The 16089-nt window shown below is 40.7% G+C and overlaps 2 protein-coding genes across 13 annotated transcripts in view; one reads left to right on the top strand and one right to left on the bottom strand.

Moving 5' to 3' along the window:
• The window catches only part of LOC129732875 (uncharacterized), a 446464-nt gene that overhangs the window by 311914 nt on the left and 118461 nt on the right, over positions 1–16089 (top strand). For all 11 annotated transcript variants that reach the window (XM_055694247.1, XM_055694245.1, XM_055694248.1 and 8 more), the window contains one exon: positions 11071–11236. In XM_055694247.1, the coding sequence (XP_055550222.1) occupies positions 11071–11236 (166 nt within the window). The remainder of the gene's footprint in view (positions 1–11070; positions 11237–16089) is intronic.
• Positions 9241–10490, bottom strand: LOC129732877 (antigen 5 like allergen Cul n 1-like). Of its 2 annotated transcripts, none has more exons than XM_055694249.1 (4): positions 10368–10490; positions 10031–10305; positions 9727–9968; positions 9241–9671 (listed from the first exon to the last, which is right to left on the bottom strand). In XM_055694249.1, the coding sequence occupies exons 1-4, from the start codon at positions 10384–10386 to the stop codon at positions 9428–9430; spliced, it is 780 nt and encodes a 259-aa protein (XP_055550224.1). In that variant the 5' UTR covers positions 10387–10490; the 3' UTR covers positions 9241–9427. The 2 variants fall into 2 exon arrangements, with proteins under 2 accessions (XP_055550224.1, XP_055550225.1); XM_055694250.1 differs by having other exon boundaries at positions 10031–10287; positions 10368–10474.

Below are 16089 nucleotides of genomic sequence, written 5' to 3'. Positions count from 1 at the left end.
CATGTACCGTTTGGAAACAAAACCGAATTTTATGATAATTGTTTGCAATAGTTTTGTTTCAAAAACAATTAAGTGCGTACTTTTGCCCCTCACTACTCTAATGGTAGCACTGTTAGCACTGTACTCGGTACGACAAAAAAGGCAGTTACCATGATTGGGAGCAGTTACAGTCACATCACAAAGCAAAAATAAATAAATGCTTGAGAAACAAAAAAATCTTTTCATAGCTTCAGGCAGGCCTAATATTCTCCTCAATGTGTGTAGAGACCAGAGTGAATATTAACCACTGCCTACTTGCCCTGCATGAGCGCTGCGCGTAGCATTTTTTTCACCACACTTCCTCCTTCTGCTTTTGGCTGCGTTTCTTCCGCTTGAAGAAAAAATAATACACTTGCTGCTTACACTAGAGTTGAGCGTTACTAGAGTGGTGAATCACTCTGGTGAGAATGCACAGAAGTACATTGTGGCTTTATGGGACAATTTCATATAAGCAAGCGAACGTGAATATTTTTATCATATTTTCAACATTATTAAAACAAGTTGCTTAAGCTCCTTTGTGACTGTATTGCGGTCAAAAAAAGCGGAAATTATACAGGGACTTGTTCGGAATTCAGCCCTTCCTCCTCTTTCAGTGGCTGCTCTCCCATTCCCTATACGCTTTTGATTACCTCTAATATTAAAATATGTATAAGAAACATGCATGTTAAGTTTGGTGAATATCAGTCGAGACGTTCCGGAGATATGGTAGAATATGTATAAACATACTGTAGAAGACTGAACCACTGCGATCATTCGTAGATTCATTGTGGTATACACAAGCATGGAAATTTTCACTCACTAGCAATATTCCATGCAAATGCGTTCTTTGTTTCATCATGTATCGTCCAATTTTTTTCCCTCGCGTACAAGTTTCCCATTTTTTTTTCTCTCTGTGTGGACTCATCACTGTGACCAGGGACATTTTGATCTATTGTGATATTGCCCAGGTGTTTTCTGTACTCCGCACTTCATATTATTGGCAGTATCACTATTGAAGTGAATGATACGCTTTTTTTTCTTTATTTATATCCGTGCTTGTGTGTGAGAGTTTACCCTTACATTTCAAGCTTACTGCTCTACTACCGAGCCTCTTTTCTATCCTACCAATATCGCCAAATTACAATTGCCTGAACTGAGGCTACACCTAACGTTCCTCTCTGGCCAGGTTTATTCTAAGAGGGACTTATTATGTCAAGAGGAAGGAGTCTTATCGAAACCTCGTTCCTCGTGCCAATATCGCCAATTACAATTCCCTGTAGAGGGTAAATATTTCTGAAATCAGTTTTATTATAAGAAGAACTTATTTTGTCAAGAGTAAGGAGTCTTATCGAACATCGTTCCTCCTACCAACACCGCGTCACAATCACAATTCCCTGAAGAGGCACTCAATGCTTCACCTCTGGTCAGGTTTATTATAAGTAGGACTTATATTTTTGTCAAGAGGAAGGAGTCGTATCGAAACCTCGTTCCTCCAGCCAAGACCACGTCATAGTTACAATTCCCTGAAGAGAACTATTATACGTTACTCAGAACAGTTTTATTATAAGAGGGAAGGAAGGGTATGTAGTAGAGAGCCTGAGAATGAACCCATGTTAAAGTCCTTTGACAACCAAATGGCCTGATTCCACTAAGATTCGAACCCACGACCACTCGCTTATCAAAGCGGACTCTGTAACCTTGCGGCTACGAAGCTCTCTACAAGTTTCCCATAGAAACGTTGCTGTTTGTTTTTCGCTTCTAAGTGTTACGAATACCATAGAAGGACACTAAATGATTCAAACGCGATAATATTTATTGTATCCAAGTTCACTTGCATTCAACAGTATCGCGAGAATCTTCGAGAGACTATCGCCAGTGATATAAAATAATGAATCCAAATGAACGCTAGATTACGTTCAACTGTTTGCTGACCGGAGCAAGTAGGTATTATCAATGCTTACAGGAATCATAGCATGGTGCATTAGCATGTGATATTTAAAATCACCAAGAATCATCGAGGAATATCACGGTGAAAGCACGACGTGGAGTAGTCGAATTCAGCCTTCAAGCCAACAACATTTGAAGGAATCGTTGCGATCTCTCGAGTGCAATCGTTCAGGATTCTTTCGTGATACACTCGCTATATTTTGCTCGCTCCGCATAAAGCAGGCAATACTGAAACAAATCATTAAAGAAAGCCACCATATATTTCTTTGCTCGAAGTTGTCTGGGATTGAAAGCTTATGAATAGCACGTTCGTTCGTTTTTTCCATCCTTGGGTATACATATATACAGCGAATCTGAGACAAACAAAAGGGACCAAAAATTCTCAAAACGATCCAAAACTCTTCAGAACATGTTGGTTAATACCTGAATCTTGAAAATAAACAAGAATCCGACAACTCATTTTTCTCGAAACTGATTTTTTTTGCCATCTTCAGAGCAATCAAACAAACCGTTTCGGCCCTTAAAATATTTGTAATCAGCAATACTTTCCCAAAATAGCATTTTTCAATAACCTTTCAAAAATGAGTCGTGTTCCAAAAAATTAAACCAATAGAACAAAACAGGTGACAGTCACTTTTCCGATTTTTGTCCGCCTGAAATCCTGTATTGCTCGGTACGTACTGCTTGAATAAATTCGATTACAATAGAAGGCGTGACGAGCGGCGGGATTTATTTTTTTTTGTTTCGAGATGCAAAGCAAACAACGCGATCTACTTTTCTACCTGGATGCTTCTCATATTCGATATATGCTTAAAAGACACACAGTAAAAGCACTGCAGTGAGCTTCGAGTGAGTAGTTATCGAGCGTAATGTCCTTTCGTGTGAAATAGCTCACACCAGTTTATTATCTCTCTGGAGAGATATTTCAAATTTCGCCGGAGTCAGTTTTTTTGAGAGCTCCGCAGATACAAACGAGTAACTGCTCTCCTCAAGCAAGTGCGTCGCTCTCACACTTTAGGAGCAGTTGTTTTATGTAGTGTAAGATATTCCCTTACATGCTAGTGATACTTTGGAGCGAATCGTCAAGCCTGGTTTCAGGGAGTTTCATCCGATTTGGGTTGATTCGTATGCAAAACAGAGATGACAATTAACGTTATACAGTGTTTTACAACACAAATTCACAATCATAAGTTAACTAATTTCCGAACTATTATTTTGAAGATTTAGTGTCTTATTAAGAAAAAATCTCAGAAATTCATAACTCGGACTTACTAAAAATTATACATATGTATCGTCGTGGATGTGAAATCAAATAGGAGTTGAAAATTGAAATAATAAATTAACTGAGTTTTTAATCAGCAATTCGGTGTCATTGGCATTTTTATGAGGGATTTTTATTTCTCAACAAAAATGTATATTTTGTCATTTTCAATAATATGTATTGGATGAATTCGAAAAGTGTTTGTTGAAAAGATTGTTTGGGCATTCCACGAATTAATTTGAAGCAAAAGTAACTTCTCATTCTGTGCCGAACACGCATCAGTATCGGACGTGTGATCGGTGATCGCTCCGATAGAATATAAAACAAAAGACGTGTGAACAAGTGTTGGCATTGTTTGCCTGGTCGAGTGAAATAAATCCGGGTTCAAAGTCGCGCCTTTGTGCAACTGTTTCGCATCGTGACTACCAGCTGGTGCGTAAGCCGATTTGGCTGCTGGCTGAATTGTTCTACAGCAGTAGACGAGACACAAAAGAGGAAAAAGAAGCAGCCATCAGTTGACAGTGAGTTTTATCGCTGTGTGGAGTGATCTCACACCTGGCTCGCTGCTGGTGGCTGTTTGGTGCTGCTGTATTGGTGCTGCTGGCTGTAACGGCTGCAACTTCGAACGATCGGACAACCAACCTTACTGGAAGGGAGAAGTAAAAAGGTACGTGCTCTTGTCGGCGCTAGTGCGCTAGACTTAGCGGGATGGATGTAGATCCCTCGCCTCCCGCGCCACCATCCCCGAACCCCTCTGACCCTGACCCTTCTGTTACCCCCTCCCCTGTTCATTCTTCAGTCCCCCCTCGCCCCAGGTTTTACCCAGACAGAGCCCAGGGCAGCTATACTGTCTATTTTCGGCCAAAGGCGGGACCGAAATCGAAACAGTTGAACCTATTGCAGGTTTCTAAAGACCTGACGAAGGAGTACAAGGGCGTGACCGAAATTTCCAAGGTCCGGCCTAACAAGCTCCGTGTCGTGGTCAGTAACCTGGAAGAGGCCAACGATATAGCTTGCTCTGAGCTCTTCACACGCGAGTATCGCGTTTACATACCCGCACGAGACGTGGAGATCGACGGTGTCATAACCGATTCGAGTCTGTCCGTCGAGTGTATACTGGCAAGTGCCAAAGGGTGCTTTAAAAACAAAACCTGTCCCGATGTAAAGGTGCTCGACTGCAAGCAATTGCGCTCAGCATCGATCATCGGTGGCAAAACAGTATACACCCCGTCAGACTCGTTTCGAGTTACGTTCGCCGGGTCAGCGCTACCAAGCCACGTCTCGATCCACCGGGTTCGTCTCCCTGTGCGATTATATGTGCCTCGCGTCATGAACTGCCTGAATTGTAAGCAGTTAGGCCACACCGCCGCCTACTGCTGCAATAAGGCACGTTGTGGCAAGTGTGGGGAGAATCATGCGGATGATTCCTGCAGTAAAAATGCTGAAAAATGCATTCACTGTGGGGAGAGTCAGCATGAGCTCTCGACATGTGCGGTGTACATGCAGCGCAGGGATAAAATAAAGAGGTCTCTCAAAGAGTGTTCGAAGCGTTCTTACGCTGAGATGCTGAAGAAGACCGTTACCACTTCTCCCATTACATCAAACCCTTATGATCTGTTGTCCTCTGATGAAACCGATACTGACGATTCACCAGCGGGAACATCTTACGCCAATCCTGGGGAGTCTAGAAAGAGGAAAAATATTTCCTCTCCTAAGCTTCCCAGAAAAGGTCCTAAGATTTTTCAAAGTGAAATGAAAGTTACAAGCAAACCAAACAGTGCTGCGGAAAAACCGAAGCAAACTCCTCCTGGGCTTGCAAATTTAAAGTCCCAGAAGGAGTTTCCAGCACTGCCAGGAACATCTAAAACCCCAGTTGTTCCTTTTGCACATCCAGTTGATGAAACAAACTCTGGATTAGTGAAATTTTCTGACATTGTGGACTGGATTTTTGAAACTTTCAATGTACCCGATCCAATTAAAATTTTTCTTACAGCATTTCTCCCAACAGTTAGATCATTTTTGAAGCAGTTGACTGCCCAATGGCCCCTCCTTGCAGCGATTGTATCCTTCGATGCCTAATTCAACTGCGTATATGAAGGATTCTATCTCTGTCTTACAGTGGAATCGTAGAAGTATTTTACCAAAAATTGATTCGTTTAAAGTTTTGATAAATAAAAACAAATGCGATGCATTTTCCCTTTGTGAAACTTGGCTTACTTCAAATATTGATCTCAACTTCCATGATTTTAATATTATTCGCCTTGATCGAGACACCCCATATGGAGGAGTACTTTTAGGGATTAAAAAGTGCTATTCTTTCTATCGTATTTACCTCCCCTCGATTCCAGGCATCGAAGTTGTCGCATGTCAAATGACAATACAAGGTAAAGAGCTTTGTATTGCCTCAATATATATTCCTCCCAGAGCACAGATTGGACAACGGTTGCTCTTTGATTTAATAGAACTTCTTCCCTCGCCACGTTTGATTTTGGGAGACTTCAACTCTCATGGCGTGGCTTGGGGTTCCCCTTACAATGATAACCGCTCCTCTTTAATCTCTAACCTTTGCGATGACTTCGACATGACTATTTTAAACAACGGCGAAATGACACGTATCCCGAAACCTCCAGCGCGCCCAAGCGCTTTGGATCTATCCTTATGTTCGACGTCGCTACGGTTGGATTGCACATGGAAGGTAATCCTCGATCCTCACGGTAGCGACCATTTGCCTATTCTTATTTCAATTACAAACGGGTCAACTCGCATGTGACCAGTTGACATTCCGTATGACCTCACACGGAATGTCGATTGGAAGTTATACGAGGAAATGGTTTCAAAAGCGGTCGATTCGATTCAACATCATCCACCACTTGAAGAATACAACCTCCTCGCGGGCTTGATTCTCGACGCCGCGTTGCAAGCTCAAACGAAGAAATATCCCGGCGTAACGATTAAAGAACGGCCTCCCACTCCGTGGTGGGACCAAGAGTGCTCCGATGTCTACACGCAAAGATCCGACGCGTTTTTGGCCTACCAGAAGGGAGGTATACCTGGCGACTATTTACGGTATTCGGAGCTTGATACCAAGCTTAAAAGCTTGGCTAAAGCAAAGAAACGCGGATATTGGCGTCGGTTCGTGAACGAGACGTCGAGGGAGACATCGATGAGCACTCTTTGGAACACAGCCCGAAGAATGCGGAATCCGGTAACGGTCAACGAAAGCGAGGAGTCTTCAAGTAGGTGGATATTTGATTTTGCCAGGAAAGTATGTCCGGACTCTGTTCCTGAGCAAAACATTGTTCGCGATGCGTCTCCGGGCCACGACGCGATAGAATCACCTTTTACGATGGCAGAATTTTCAGTTGCCCTCCTGTCCTGTAACAATAACGCGCCTGGGTTAGATAGAATCAAATTCAACTTGTTGAAGAATCTACCCGGCAATGCCAAGAGGCGCTTGTTGAACTTGTTCAATAAGTTCCTGGAGCAAAACATTGTACCGCAGGATTGGAGGCAAGTGAAGGTGATCACCATCCAAAAACCAGGGAAGCCAACTTCTGATCACAACTCTTATAGGCCGATTGCAATGCTATCCTGTATCCGGAAATTGATAAAAAAAAATTATACTCCGTCGTTTAGACCATTGGGTCGAATCAAATGGTCAACTATCAGATACTCAATTTGGCTTCCGCCGTGCCAAAGGGACGAATGATTGTCTTGCGCTGCTTTCAACAGATATTCAGCTGGCGTATGCTCGCAAAGAACAAATGGCGTCTGCGTTCTTGGACATTAAGGGGGCTTTTGATTCCGTTTCTATTGACATTCCTTTGGGCAAACTTCACCGACAAGGATTTTCTCCAATTTTAAACAATTTTTTGCACAATTTGTTGTCCGAAAAGCACATGCATTTTACGCACGGCGATTTGGCAACTTTTCGCATTAGCTACATGGGTCTTCCCCAGGGCTCGTGTTTAAGCCCCCTTCTTTACAACTTTTATGTAAATGACATCTACGAATGTCTGGCAAATTCATGCACGATAAGACAACTTGCAGACGACAGTGTAATCTCTGTTACAGGAGCCAAAGCTGCCGATTTGCAAGGACCATTGCAAGATACCTTGGACAATTTGCCTGCTTGGGCTTTACAGCTAGGTATCGTTCTCTCCGGAGAAGACTGAGATAGTAGTTTTTTCTAGGAAGAATTAACCTACTCAGCTTCAAACACAATTAATGGGTAAAACGATTTCTCAGGTTTTGGTACACAAATATCTTGGTATCTGGTTCGACTCTAAAGGCACCTGGGTTGTCACGTGAGGTATCTGATGAAAAAATGTCAACAAAGAGTGAATTTCCTTCGTACAATAACCGGACAATGGTGGGGAGCCCATCCAGGAGACCTTATAAGGCTTTACCAAACAACGATATTGTCTGTTATCGAATACGGGTGTTTCTGCTTCCGCTCCGCAGCAAACACACATCTGATCAAACTGGAGCGAATACAATATCGTTGTTTGCGTATCGCCTTAGGTTGCATGCAGTCGACCCATACGATGAGTTTGGAGGTCTTAGCTGGAGTACTACCATTGAAAAACCGCTTCTGGAGCCTGTCTTCTCGTATTCTAATCAAATGTGAGGTCTTGAACCGTCCCGTGATTGAAAATTTTGAAAGGTTAATCGAACTTAATTCTCAAACCCATTTTATGACATTGTATTTTCATCACATGTCCCAAAATATTAACTCTTCTTCGAATATTCCAAATCGTGTCGACTTATCAAATACTTCTGATTCTACTGTGATTTTCGATACATCCATGATAAAAGAAACTCGTGGAATCCCGGATCATTTACGCGTGCAGCAGATCCCCAAAATTTTTTCCAATAAATATCGAAACATCAACTGCAACAATATGTTCTACACTGACGGATCACTTCTTGATGGGTCCTCTGACTTCGGTATTTTCAATAACAATTTAACCGTCTCCCATAAGCTCGATAATCCTGCTTCTGTTTACGTCGCAGAATTGGCTGCAATTCAGTACACCCTAGGGATTATCGAAAAAATGCCCACGAACCATTATTTCATCTTTACGGACAGTCTCAGTTCCATTGAGGCTCTCCGATCGATGAAAGATGTTAAGCACTCTCCGTATTTCCTGGGGAAAATACGGGAACATCTGAGTGCTTTATCCGAAAAATCTTTTCAGATTACCTTAGTGTGGGTCCCTTCTCACTGCTCGATACCGGGCAATGAGAAAGCGGACTCTTTGGCTAAGGTGGGCGCTACAAACGGTGAAATTTATGAAAGACCAATTGCTTTTAATGATTTTTTTGCATTTGTACGTCAGAATACGATCATTAGTTGGCAAAATGCCTTGACCAGAGGGGGATTGGGAAGGTGGTTACTTCCATAATCCCCAAAGTATCGACGAACCCGTGGTTCAAGGGGTTGGATGTAGGTCGGGATTTCATTTGCGTGATGTCCCGGCTTATGTCCAATCACTATAGATTTGACGCGCATCTCCGTCGTGTTGGGCTCGGGGAGAGTGGTATCTGTGCCTGTGGTGAGGGTTATCACGACATAGAGCATGTGGTTTGGTCATGCCCTGTACACCGTGACGCCAGGTCTAAATTAATAGCTTCCCTGCAGGCCGAAAGTAGGCAGCCGGCTGTTCCTGTTCGTGATGTCTTGGCGAGCCGTGACCTATCCTACATGTCCCTTATATACGTTTTCCTGAAATCCATCCACGCCCCAGTTTAATCCTATTCCTTTCCGCCTACATCCAACCAAACGACAAGAACACGTTAAGACCCCGGATCCGGAAACAGCAACTAGACCCGCACGATACTCTCAGGTCCCGAGGGCGACAACCCAATATGCCAGTCCGTAATATCTTGGCCCAGCAGCGGAACATATTCAATATGCTGCTTACCTATGGCGATGGAAAACCATCAAACAACAAATCAGTGCCTTTAATGCAAAACATTCTAGCTTTAAGTTAGATTTAGTTTCAGCTCGTAGTCGGCAGCGAGGATAAAAAATTTGCTTTTAGTTATTAAGATACTTTAGAAAGTAAGCTACCAGATATAACTGGCGCCGTTAAACATTAAATTGTATTTGTGCCGTGTCAAATAAATTATAGATGAAGAAAAAAAAAAGTATCTTCTACCTTTTTGCCAAAGAAGATAAATTCATTACGATTTTTTTCATGGATGCGACGAAATCGGTTCATGTACGTTGCACAATCCGGGATATTTCGGGTTGCATCCTGTGCGACACCGCGAGCACGCCATACCCTTTTCATAAACCCCCTGATCGATTATATTGGCCAGAGAATAGTTGCAAACAAAATACTTCCTGATCCAAGCACCTGAATTGTAACTAACCACCGCACATCCGATCCGTGTAGCACGATCGGAAATCATTTGTGTGAAGTGGCCAATCATGGGACTAAAAATTTGGGATTAGAATGATTTAAAAAAAAAAATCCAAATTCACAACCTACCCTGAATAGTGCTTCGGAAAACGCGCTATAATGTTAGGATTTGCATGAATGTATTCCGAGAACCAAGCGTAAATAAATCCATCGATTAGATCTGAATCGGACATGGTCATTCCTTGGAACGACAGTTGGGCTATATTTTGTCCAGCGTATTTAAATTCCTCAGTGTTGTGACATTGGTCATGACCGTAAACACATCGTCTGGCGTTGGAAGCAGCAACCGTAGCCAGCTCTGGAGACCATTGCTGAAGTAAAACATTATTTTTCTGAGTAACAGTGCTAACCTCAACTTCACTCCAATATTCACCAGGGTGGCCATTCGGGAGGCCTGCGGATAGGTTTTGCCCGGAGCATAGATTTGCTTTCCGGTGGCGACTTTGCTACGAAGTTCATTGTGCAAGCGAACGATTAACTTTATCTTCGCCTCATCCATTATAATTTCCTCCGACCCGGCGCCACAGGAGGATGCCAACAGGGATGAACCATTGCAGGCAACGTGGGTGATGCCGTTCGGGCACAGCTGCGGGCTGCAGTAATTAATGTCCTGTCTGGAAAATCCGACGACTGCCAAAAGTATCAGTACTAAACTGGAAAATATTTTCGGTGACAAACAATTGCAAGAGTATGTTTGTATTCTTGCTCACCTGCGGTTAAATAATTCATTTTGAGTTTCTGAGCTTGAAAATATTTGTTGTGTGATTTGTTTGTGTAAAGTTTCAGCTTTATAACAACGTCTGTTTCTTATAAGGAGTGCAGGTACTGTGTGCCAACTGGGCTCTTGGCTTTGGTAGAGGCACCCCGAGATGTTATGTAAACAAGCATGGTCAGCATCTGGTGTTTAAGCGTCGATTAATTTTCTTACTTTAAACTGCTACAAACGGCCGTTCGTTGAGGGACGCCTTGACTGATTGACGCTGGTGCTGTGAGAAGAAAGAAACACAATTTGCCTAATTGATTATCGGTAGAGGATGCCCCTCCCAATTGTTCTAGGGAACTAAGTGCGCGACCTATTTTTGGTCAACTCCAGAAAAAAAATGAGACGTGGTAATTTTTTTCGGCCTAATAACAATTACCCAAAATTTTGGCCTGAGAAATAAAATGATTTTTGTATCACTGGATGTAGTTTCAATATTTCCATGCTTTTAAATTATCAATGTTTGTTTACCTTTCCCAAAAGTGCTTTTTATCGCGATTATCTTCCATTTATAACTTTAAAATAATTGTCATTTTTCATTCAGTTCAGTTGTCATCATTTTCGTAGGTTGCATTTGACAATGAAAAATTCCACTTCTCGCAATAAAACAAATGATCAAAATAATAATCACCGCTTCTGTTTTGTGCCACCAGAATCAAATCTTGTGCGATCTTCACTTCGCGGACGTCGCCCTGATGGAGTGTTCGGATTTTATGCAGCAGCTGCGCAGCTTTAAGCCCCAGTCTCTCGGATGTGCTGTGGCCCGGCGGAAAAGTTCCACCACTCTGATTTTCCCGCTGCCACCGCAGGCATGCTCAGGTAGGTCGAATCTCTATCCCTCTCGTTTCGATATCGCATTCCGCCTCCAAGGTGGAACGGATGGACGAACGGACGAACGACAAGCTGCATTTTAATCAAACAAACACCAGCAAAGCAGTTAATTTGCGGAGGAAATCATTCCCCATGGCCACTCGGTGGCATCTGCAGGCCGCAAACGAATTGTATGAAATTGATTTGGGCAACGGGTTTCGATGCGGTTGTTGATCAGTTTAATTACTTACCTTATTTTGAGGTTGATTGATGTAACGAATTGAATATCGTTTAAGGTTATTGGATTATGTTTGTTTTGTTTTTTTTTTTTTGTTCACATGAGAGCGAACAAATACAGTGGAAAAGCTGTAGGGATATTTTTGTCATGCATTTTAATGTGATTGGGTCACTTCTGCACGCTTGAAAAATGTTTTATTCTTTGTACGGCAAAAAGTTGCATCCTTCGAAAAATTTAATTTATAGCTTCCGAACGCTTCCTTATTCGAAGCTGTAACCAAACACCCGCTGATTCAGCACATACGAAGTGCGCTGTAGTAAACATTTTTACTTCGTATACGGAAAAGTGGAAACGAGGTTACCATGCATAGTTTTATGTCCTTGTAAACTCAATTTGCTGCTCTCATATTGTCCTGCATAGAAAAAAGCAAAAATGAACGACTTGCTCAGGGGCGAACCCTCGAACCCTCCTCTCCCCCGCAGCTGTGGCCACCTCCGAAGCTCATCAATCAATCTGTTTTAGAGCTATTAAGGAGAAAAGTTTTCCCATACGATTTCCCGTAGCCCGTTTTGTCGTTTTGTCTCGCCGTCGGCGTCACTTGCTTCACGAGTGGCGTCACGATACCGGATAGAGAGAGGCATCCATCGTCTGGGTGTTTGTGTCTATCGTGGCGAAAAGGCAAATCCCGGCATCTGGTTGGTAACAAAGGTCGTCTCAATTTCCTCTAGAGATAGAAAAGCGGCGTCGTGACGAGAGCACGCGGACGACAAGTTGATGATGGGAAAACTTTTATTCCCAGCTGATTCGAAGCTGTTTGTGCGCGGTCTGTCACTAGATCTTTCTAGCGCTGTCTGCTTGAGACCTCGCGTGGTTTGCACTTCAGAAATGAGTGACCCCCATTTAGGTATAATAGAGTTAACATCTTGGGTGGCGAACTGTGGGTGTAAACAATTCGATTGTTCCAACAATTTCTGTTTGCTGTTCGCGTTATATGAAGTCGTTTTCACTGGATTTGCTTCTTTTATTACGTAGGAATAAGAGACCAGATGACCATCCAAGTTCAAATCATTTTCTTTTTTTTTTTTTTTAATTTTACTGCGCTGTGATCGACATAGGATGGGGGAAAACCTTTAATCAATGATTCAACTGGAAAAAGTCGGGTTTCTGAAGAAAATATCCCAATTTGTGGCTAGTGTTATTTTTTATTGAAATTTTTAGTAACACTGGTTAAAGGTTTCATCTCTAAAAAAGATGGACTGGACCGGAACTGGATGTAACTTTTCCTTCCGATGTCGATCACTGAAAATGCAATATTTAATGCAAAACCTACCTATCTCATTTTTTCCTTGTTTATCCCTACTCTCTTCCGTGTAAATTTACATGAGGAACAAACAATGTTGCGAACGAAATTGAATTTCGTGTGAATCATTTCTCAGTCGCTTCCCCGGTATTATTTCATCGTTCATATAAATGGCACTCTCCATATCAGTACAGCGCGCACAGTGGTTACTCTCCAAACAAAAGTTGGACAAAATTTAAAAAGCCTGTAATATACTTGATATGCCAGAATGATAAAAAGTACTGAATTATATCAAATTCTGTTATCATGCACTTGAATGTTCGAAAGTGCGGGTTTTTAAAGCATATTTAAAACAGAATTTGTTATTTAAATGACAAAACATTCAAACTAATTCTGATCTTTTTCTGCCAAAAACCTTGCGAAACTAGCTATAATTTGTGATAATCAGTAAGTAATTTTGATAGAAATTTCGCTTATTTTAACTAATAACGAAACCAAGTATAGAACACAAGTTGATACAAAAAGTTCGTAACAAAATATTATGATTTGTTATAATCCTAAAATTCATGACTGATCGGGAGAACATTCAATCGTAGTACAACTCTGAAAAACCCTTACTTAGTTCTCGTTTCAAATAGATTCTTGAACAAATATGTCATACGAGTACTGGCCATCCCGAAGTAAACATATGTTGACATTTTTTTCTAAAAATGTAAATTACGTACGTTGTGTGAGAAGATTTTGGAAAATACTTGAATGAATAATTGTAATGATATTTATTAAGAGAAATATAGTTGACTAGAAAGAAAAAAAAAACAAAATAACATCGTCAAACGAATGACAGTTTGCATCTCTTCGATGCGCGAAGGTCATTTTACCATCTGTTCTTTATGCGAAAGCCGACGGTCGTTCTACATTTACAAACGAAAGCCTACTGTGACGGAAACTAACGAAGCGAACCAAATGAAAGTAGGGAGAACTGTACAAAACGCACAAATTAAGCATTTGCGCAATTTGCAGCGCTTCTAATAATTTTTTAGTGACATTGAGCGTGTATGATGATCTAAATAATGTATGATTATGACGAAGCCTTTTCTGGAATACTCAATGGAGCAAACCATAAGTTGTCAAGCAATATTCTGCAGCGCTTCTTCATAGTGCATTTTACCTCAATCTTAATTTTGATCGTTTTTAGTGAAATAAATTGAAATATTCGTAGTATTATAAACTCAAAAGGTGTAAGAGTAAGAAATCTAAGAAGTAAGAAAGTTTGAATTCCGGATGGGCAGGTCCACCATTCATCGACATAATCAAGTTACCAACATTATCCAGCAGAACAAGTCGATGTCCGAGACGACAGTAATGCCGCTCTTGGACATTGAAAAGGCCTGGTGATGGCCTGAAGTACAATCCGGGAAACAATGGAAGTCAAACTCTACCGCCATTGTGTCAAAGATGGTGGAAAGTGCTCCGTTTCCGAATACGCGGCTATCCGTGAGCTATAGATTTAAGGCTGTATATAGTGGTATAGTAAGTTAAGTAGGTAGATTAACATTACAAAATCCACTTTAAAATCAAAATCAGGTAACCAAATATGAAATGCGCTATTGAGCAAAACACTTATATTGTAAATATAAACACAAACAGGAATACATTGAAATCAATTGCAAAAAGGTTGGGTTTCTTAGGAAACCAAAACAAATCTCGGGTTACGAATGTATGAAAAGATTTAAGGGCTGCTACATCTCGCCCCCACTTAATGAGTGGTAAGTTTTCTGGATCAGATGACTTACACCGGGGCGTTTGTGGGAGAGAAACCATGTTATAACCAAATTGTTATCACTAGAATCTGACAATGAAGTTTATGTAGAGCCTTAAAACCATCTGATAAATTCGTGAAAAATTTAAACCTTTTTTGCTACAATCTCTAATACTATAACTAATTCATTATAACATGTTGTGTCATCCAAAGTCTTAAGTCATGACACAACAGATGTACATTATTATGACACACATTATATATTTGTACCGCGCACATTCAAGCGTACATCTCAAGTGTGCAAAATAAGCACAAACGTGTCAATGACATTCTCAGATCTGGTTCAAACTTAGGAAATTTGTTCATATATGGCAAAATAAAAAATGGACCGCTTTCTTCAATAAAATTGCCCTTTTTCGCCAAAATCCTTAAGTTTTTTTTAATTATGGCTACAAATACAAAATGTTCAGAAATAAACTTAACAATACCCTTCTATCTGTTTTTTTTTTTCTTTCAATATTAAGGTTCTGCATTACTATTTATTACGGTGCCAATGAAATGTTTGGGGAAAATTTTACCTTCGAATTTCGATTAGCCAGTAGTAGTTCAAAAGCTTCGTCTTCTAGAAAAAAAACTCCTCATGCAAAATATCAGCTCGATGTGACTTCGGACTGTAGAGCCTCAAAGCAGTCAAAGTATCACTTTTTTTACTTTTTCTTAGAGACAACATCAGATTTTGATGATTCATGTATTTGTAAGACATTTGCCATCATAAAATTCGTTAGGGGCCATCAACGGCCCATGATACTACAAGGTATACAGCCCCAGGGTTGTATGAAATGGTGACGTGGGACTAAACACTGTAATTTGGAGATTTTTTGTTACAAAATATACAGAGTCTGCAGACAGAATCAATGTGTTTGCTCAGCGACTGTACGTATTTTTATTTTCAGCCTCCACTGGAAATCAATTTTTGAAATACATTCAACAACACTCGAAAGAACATCGTTTATATTCGGCGATATTATGCTTTCAAAATAATATTGAAGCCCTTACAAAGATTAATTAATTGGCAAACATAAGAAGATATGTTAAACAAAATTATTAACAAGTTTCAGCAAAAAATCGTAGCAATCAATAATTCCATTTTTGTTTAATGTTTAATTTGTTTAATGTTTAATTTCAATTTTTTTTATTTGCCTACAACTACATTCGTTGTATTACGAAGACAGCTAATATACATTTATTATGGTAAAGCTTAGAATAATCATATATCATCTAACAATTTTGCAATGTAAAAAGAGATTCTGAAGAAAAAATTCAAAAATTCACAAGCATTCGCCGGCTCTTACTCTTCTATAAATGTGTATACACCATCAGCAGCAGCATTGCAGTTTTTCCTCGATTGCACACGAATAGAAATGTACAAACAAAAGTGTACCACTGCAATACGAATAGTACGAATAGAAGGGTACCGCTGCAATCATAGACGACGAGAGACTTGCGGTTCATTACTTCACTGGTACTGTTGCTTTTACCGGCATGTTTTCTTTCAAGGTTCAAGG

The sequence above is a fragment of the Wyeomyia smithii genome, chromosome 3 (assembly GCF_029784165.1).
Source record: "Wyeomyia smithii strain HCP4-BCI-WySm-NY-G18 chromosome 3, ASM2978416v1, whole genome shotgun sequence".
Classification (NCBI taxonomy): Eukaryota; Metazoa; Arthropoda; class Insecta; order Diptera; family Culicidae; genus Wyeomyia; species Wyeomyia smithii.
This window is presented reverse-complemented; position numbering and strand designations above follow the sequence as displayed.

Bases quoted from the DNA above. Each gene is read 5' to 3' on its own strand.
- LOC129732877 (XM_055694249.1), bottom strand. The intron at 9,969-10,030 runs GTGAATATTGGA...GTTTTACTTCAG, and splicing joins CCTCCCGAATGGCCACCCTG to CAATGGTCTCCAGAGCTGGC. The intron at 9,672-9,726 runs GTAGGTTGTGAA...CCAAATTTTTAG, and splicing joins TTTCCGAAGCACTATTCAGG to TCCCATGATTGGCCACTTCA.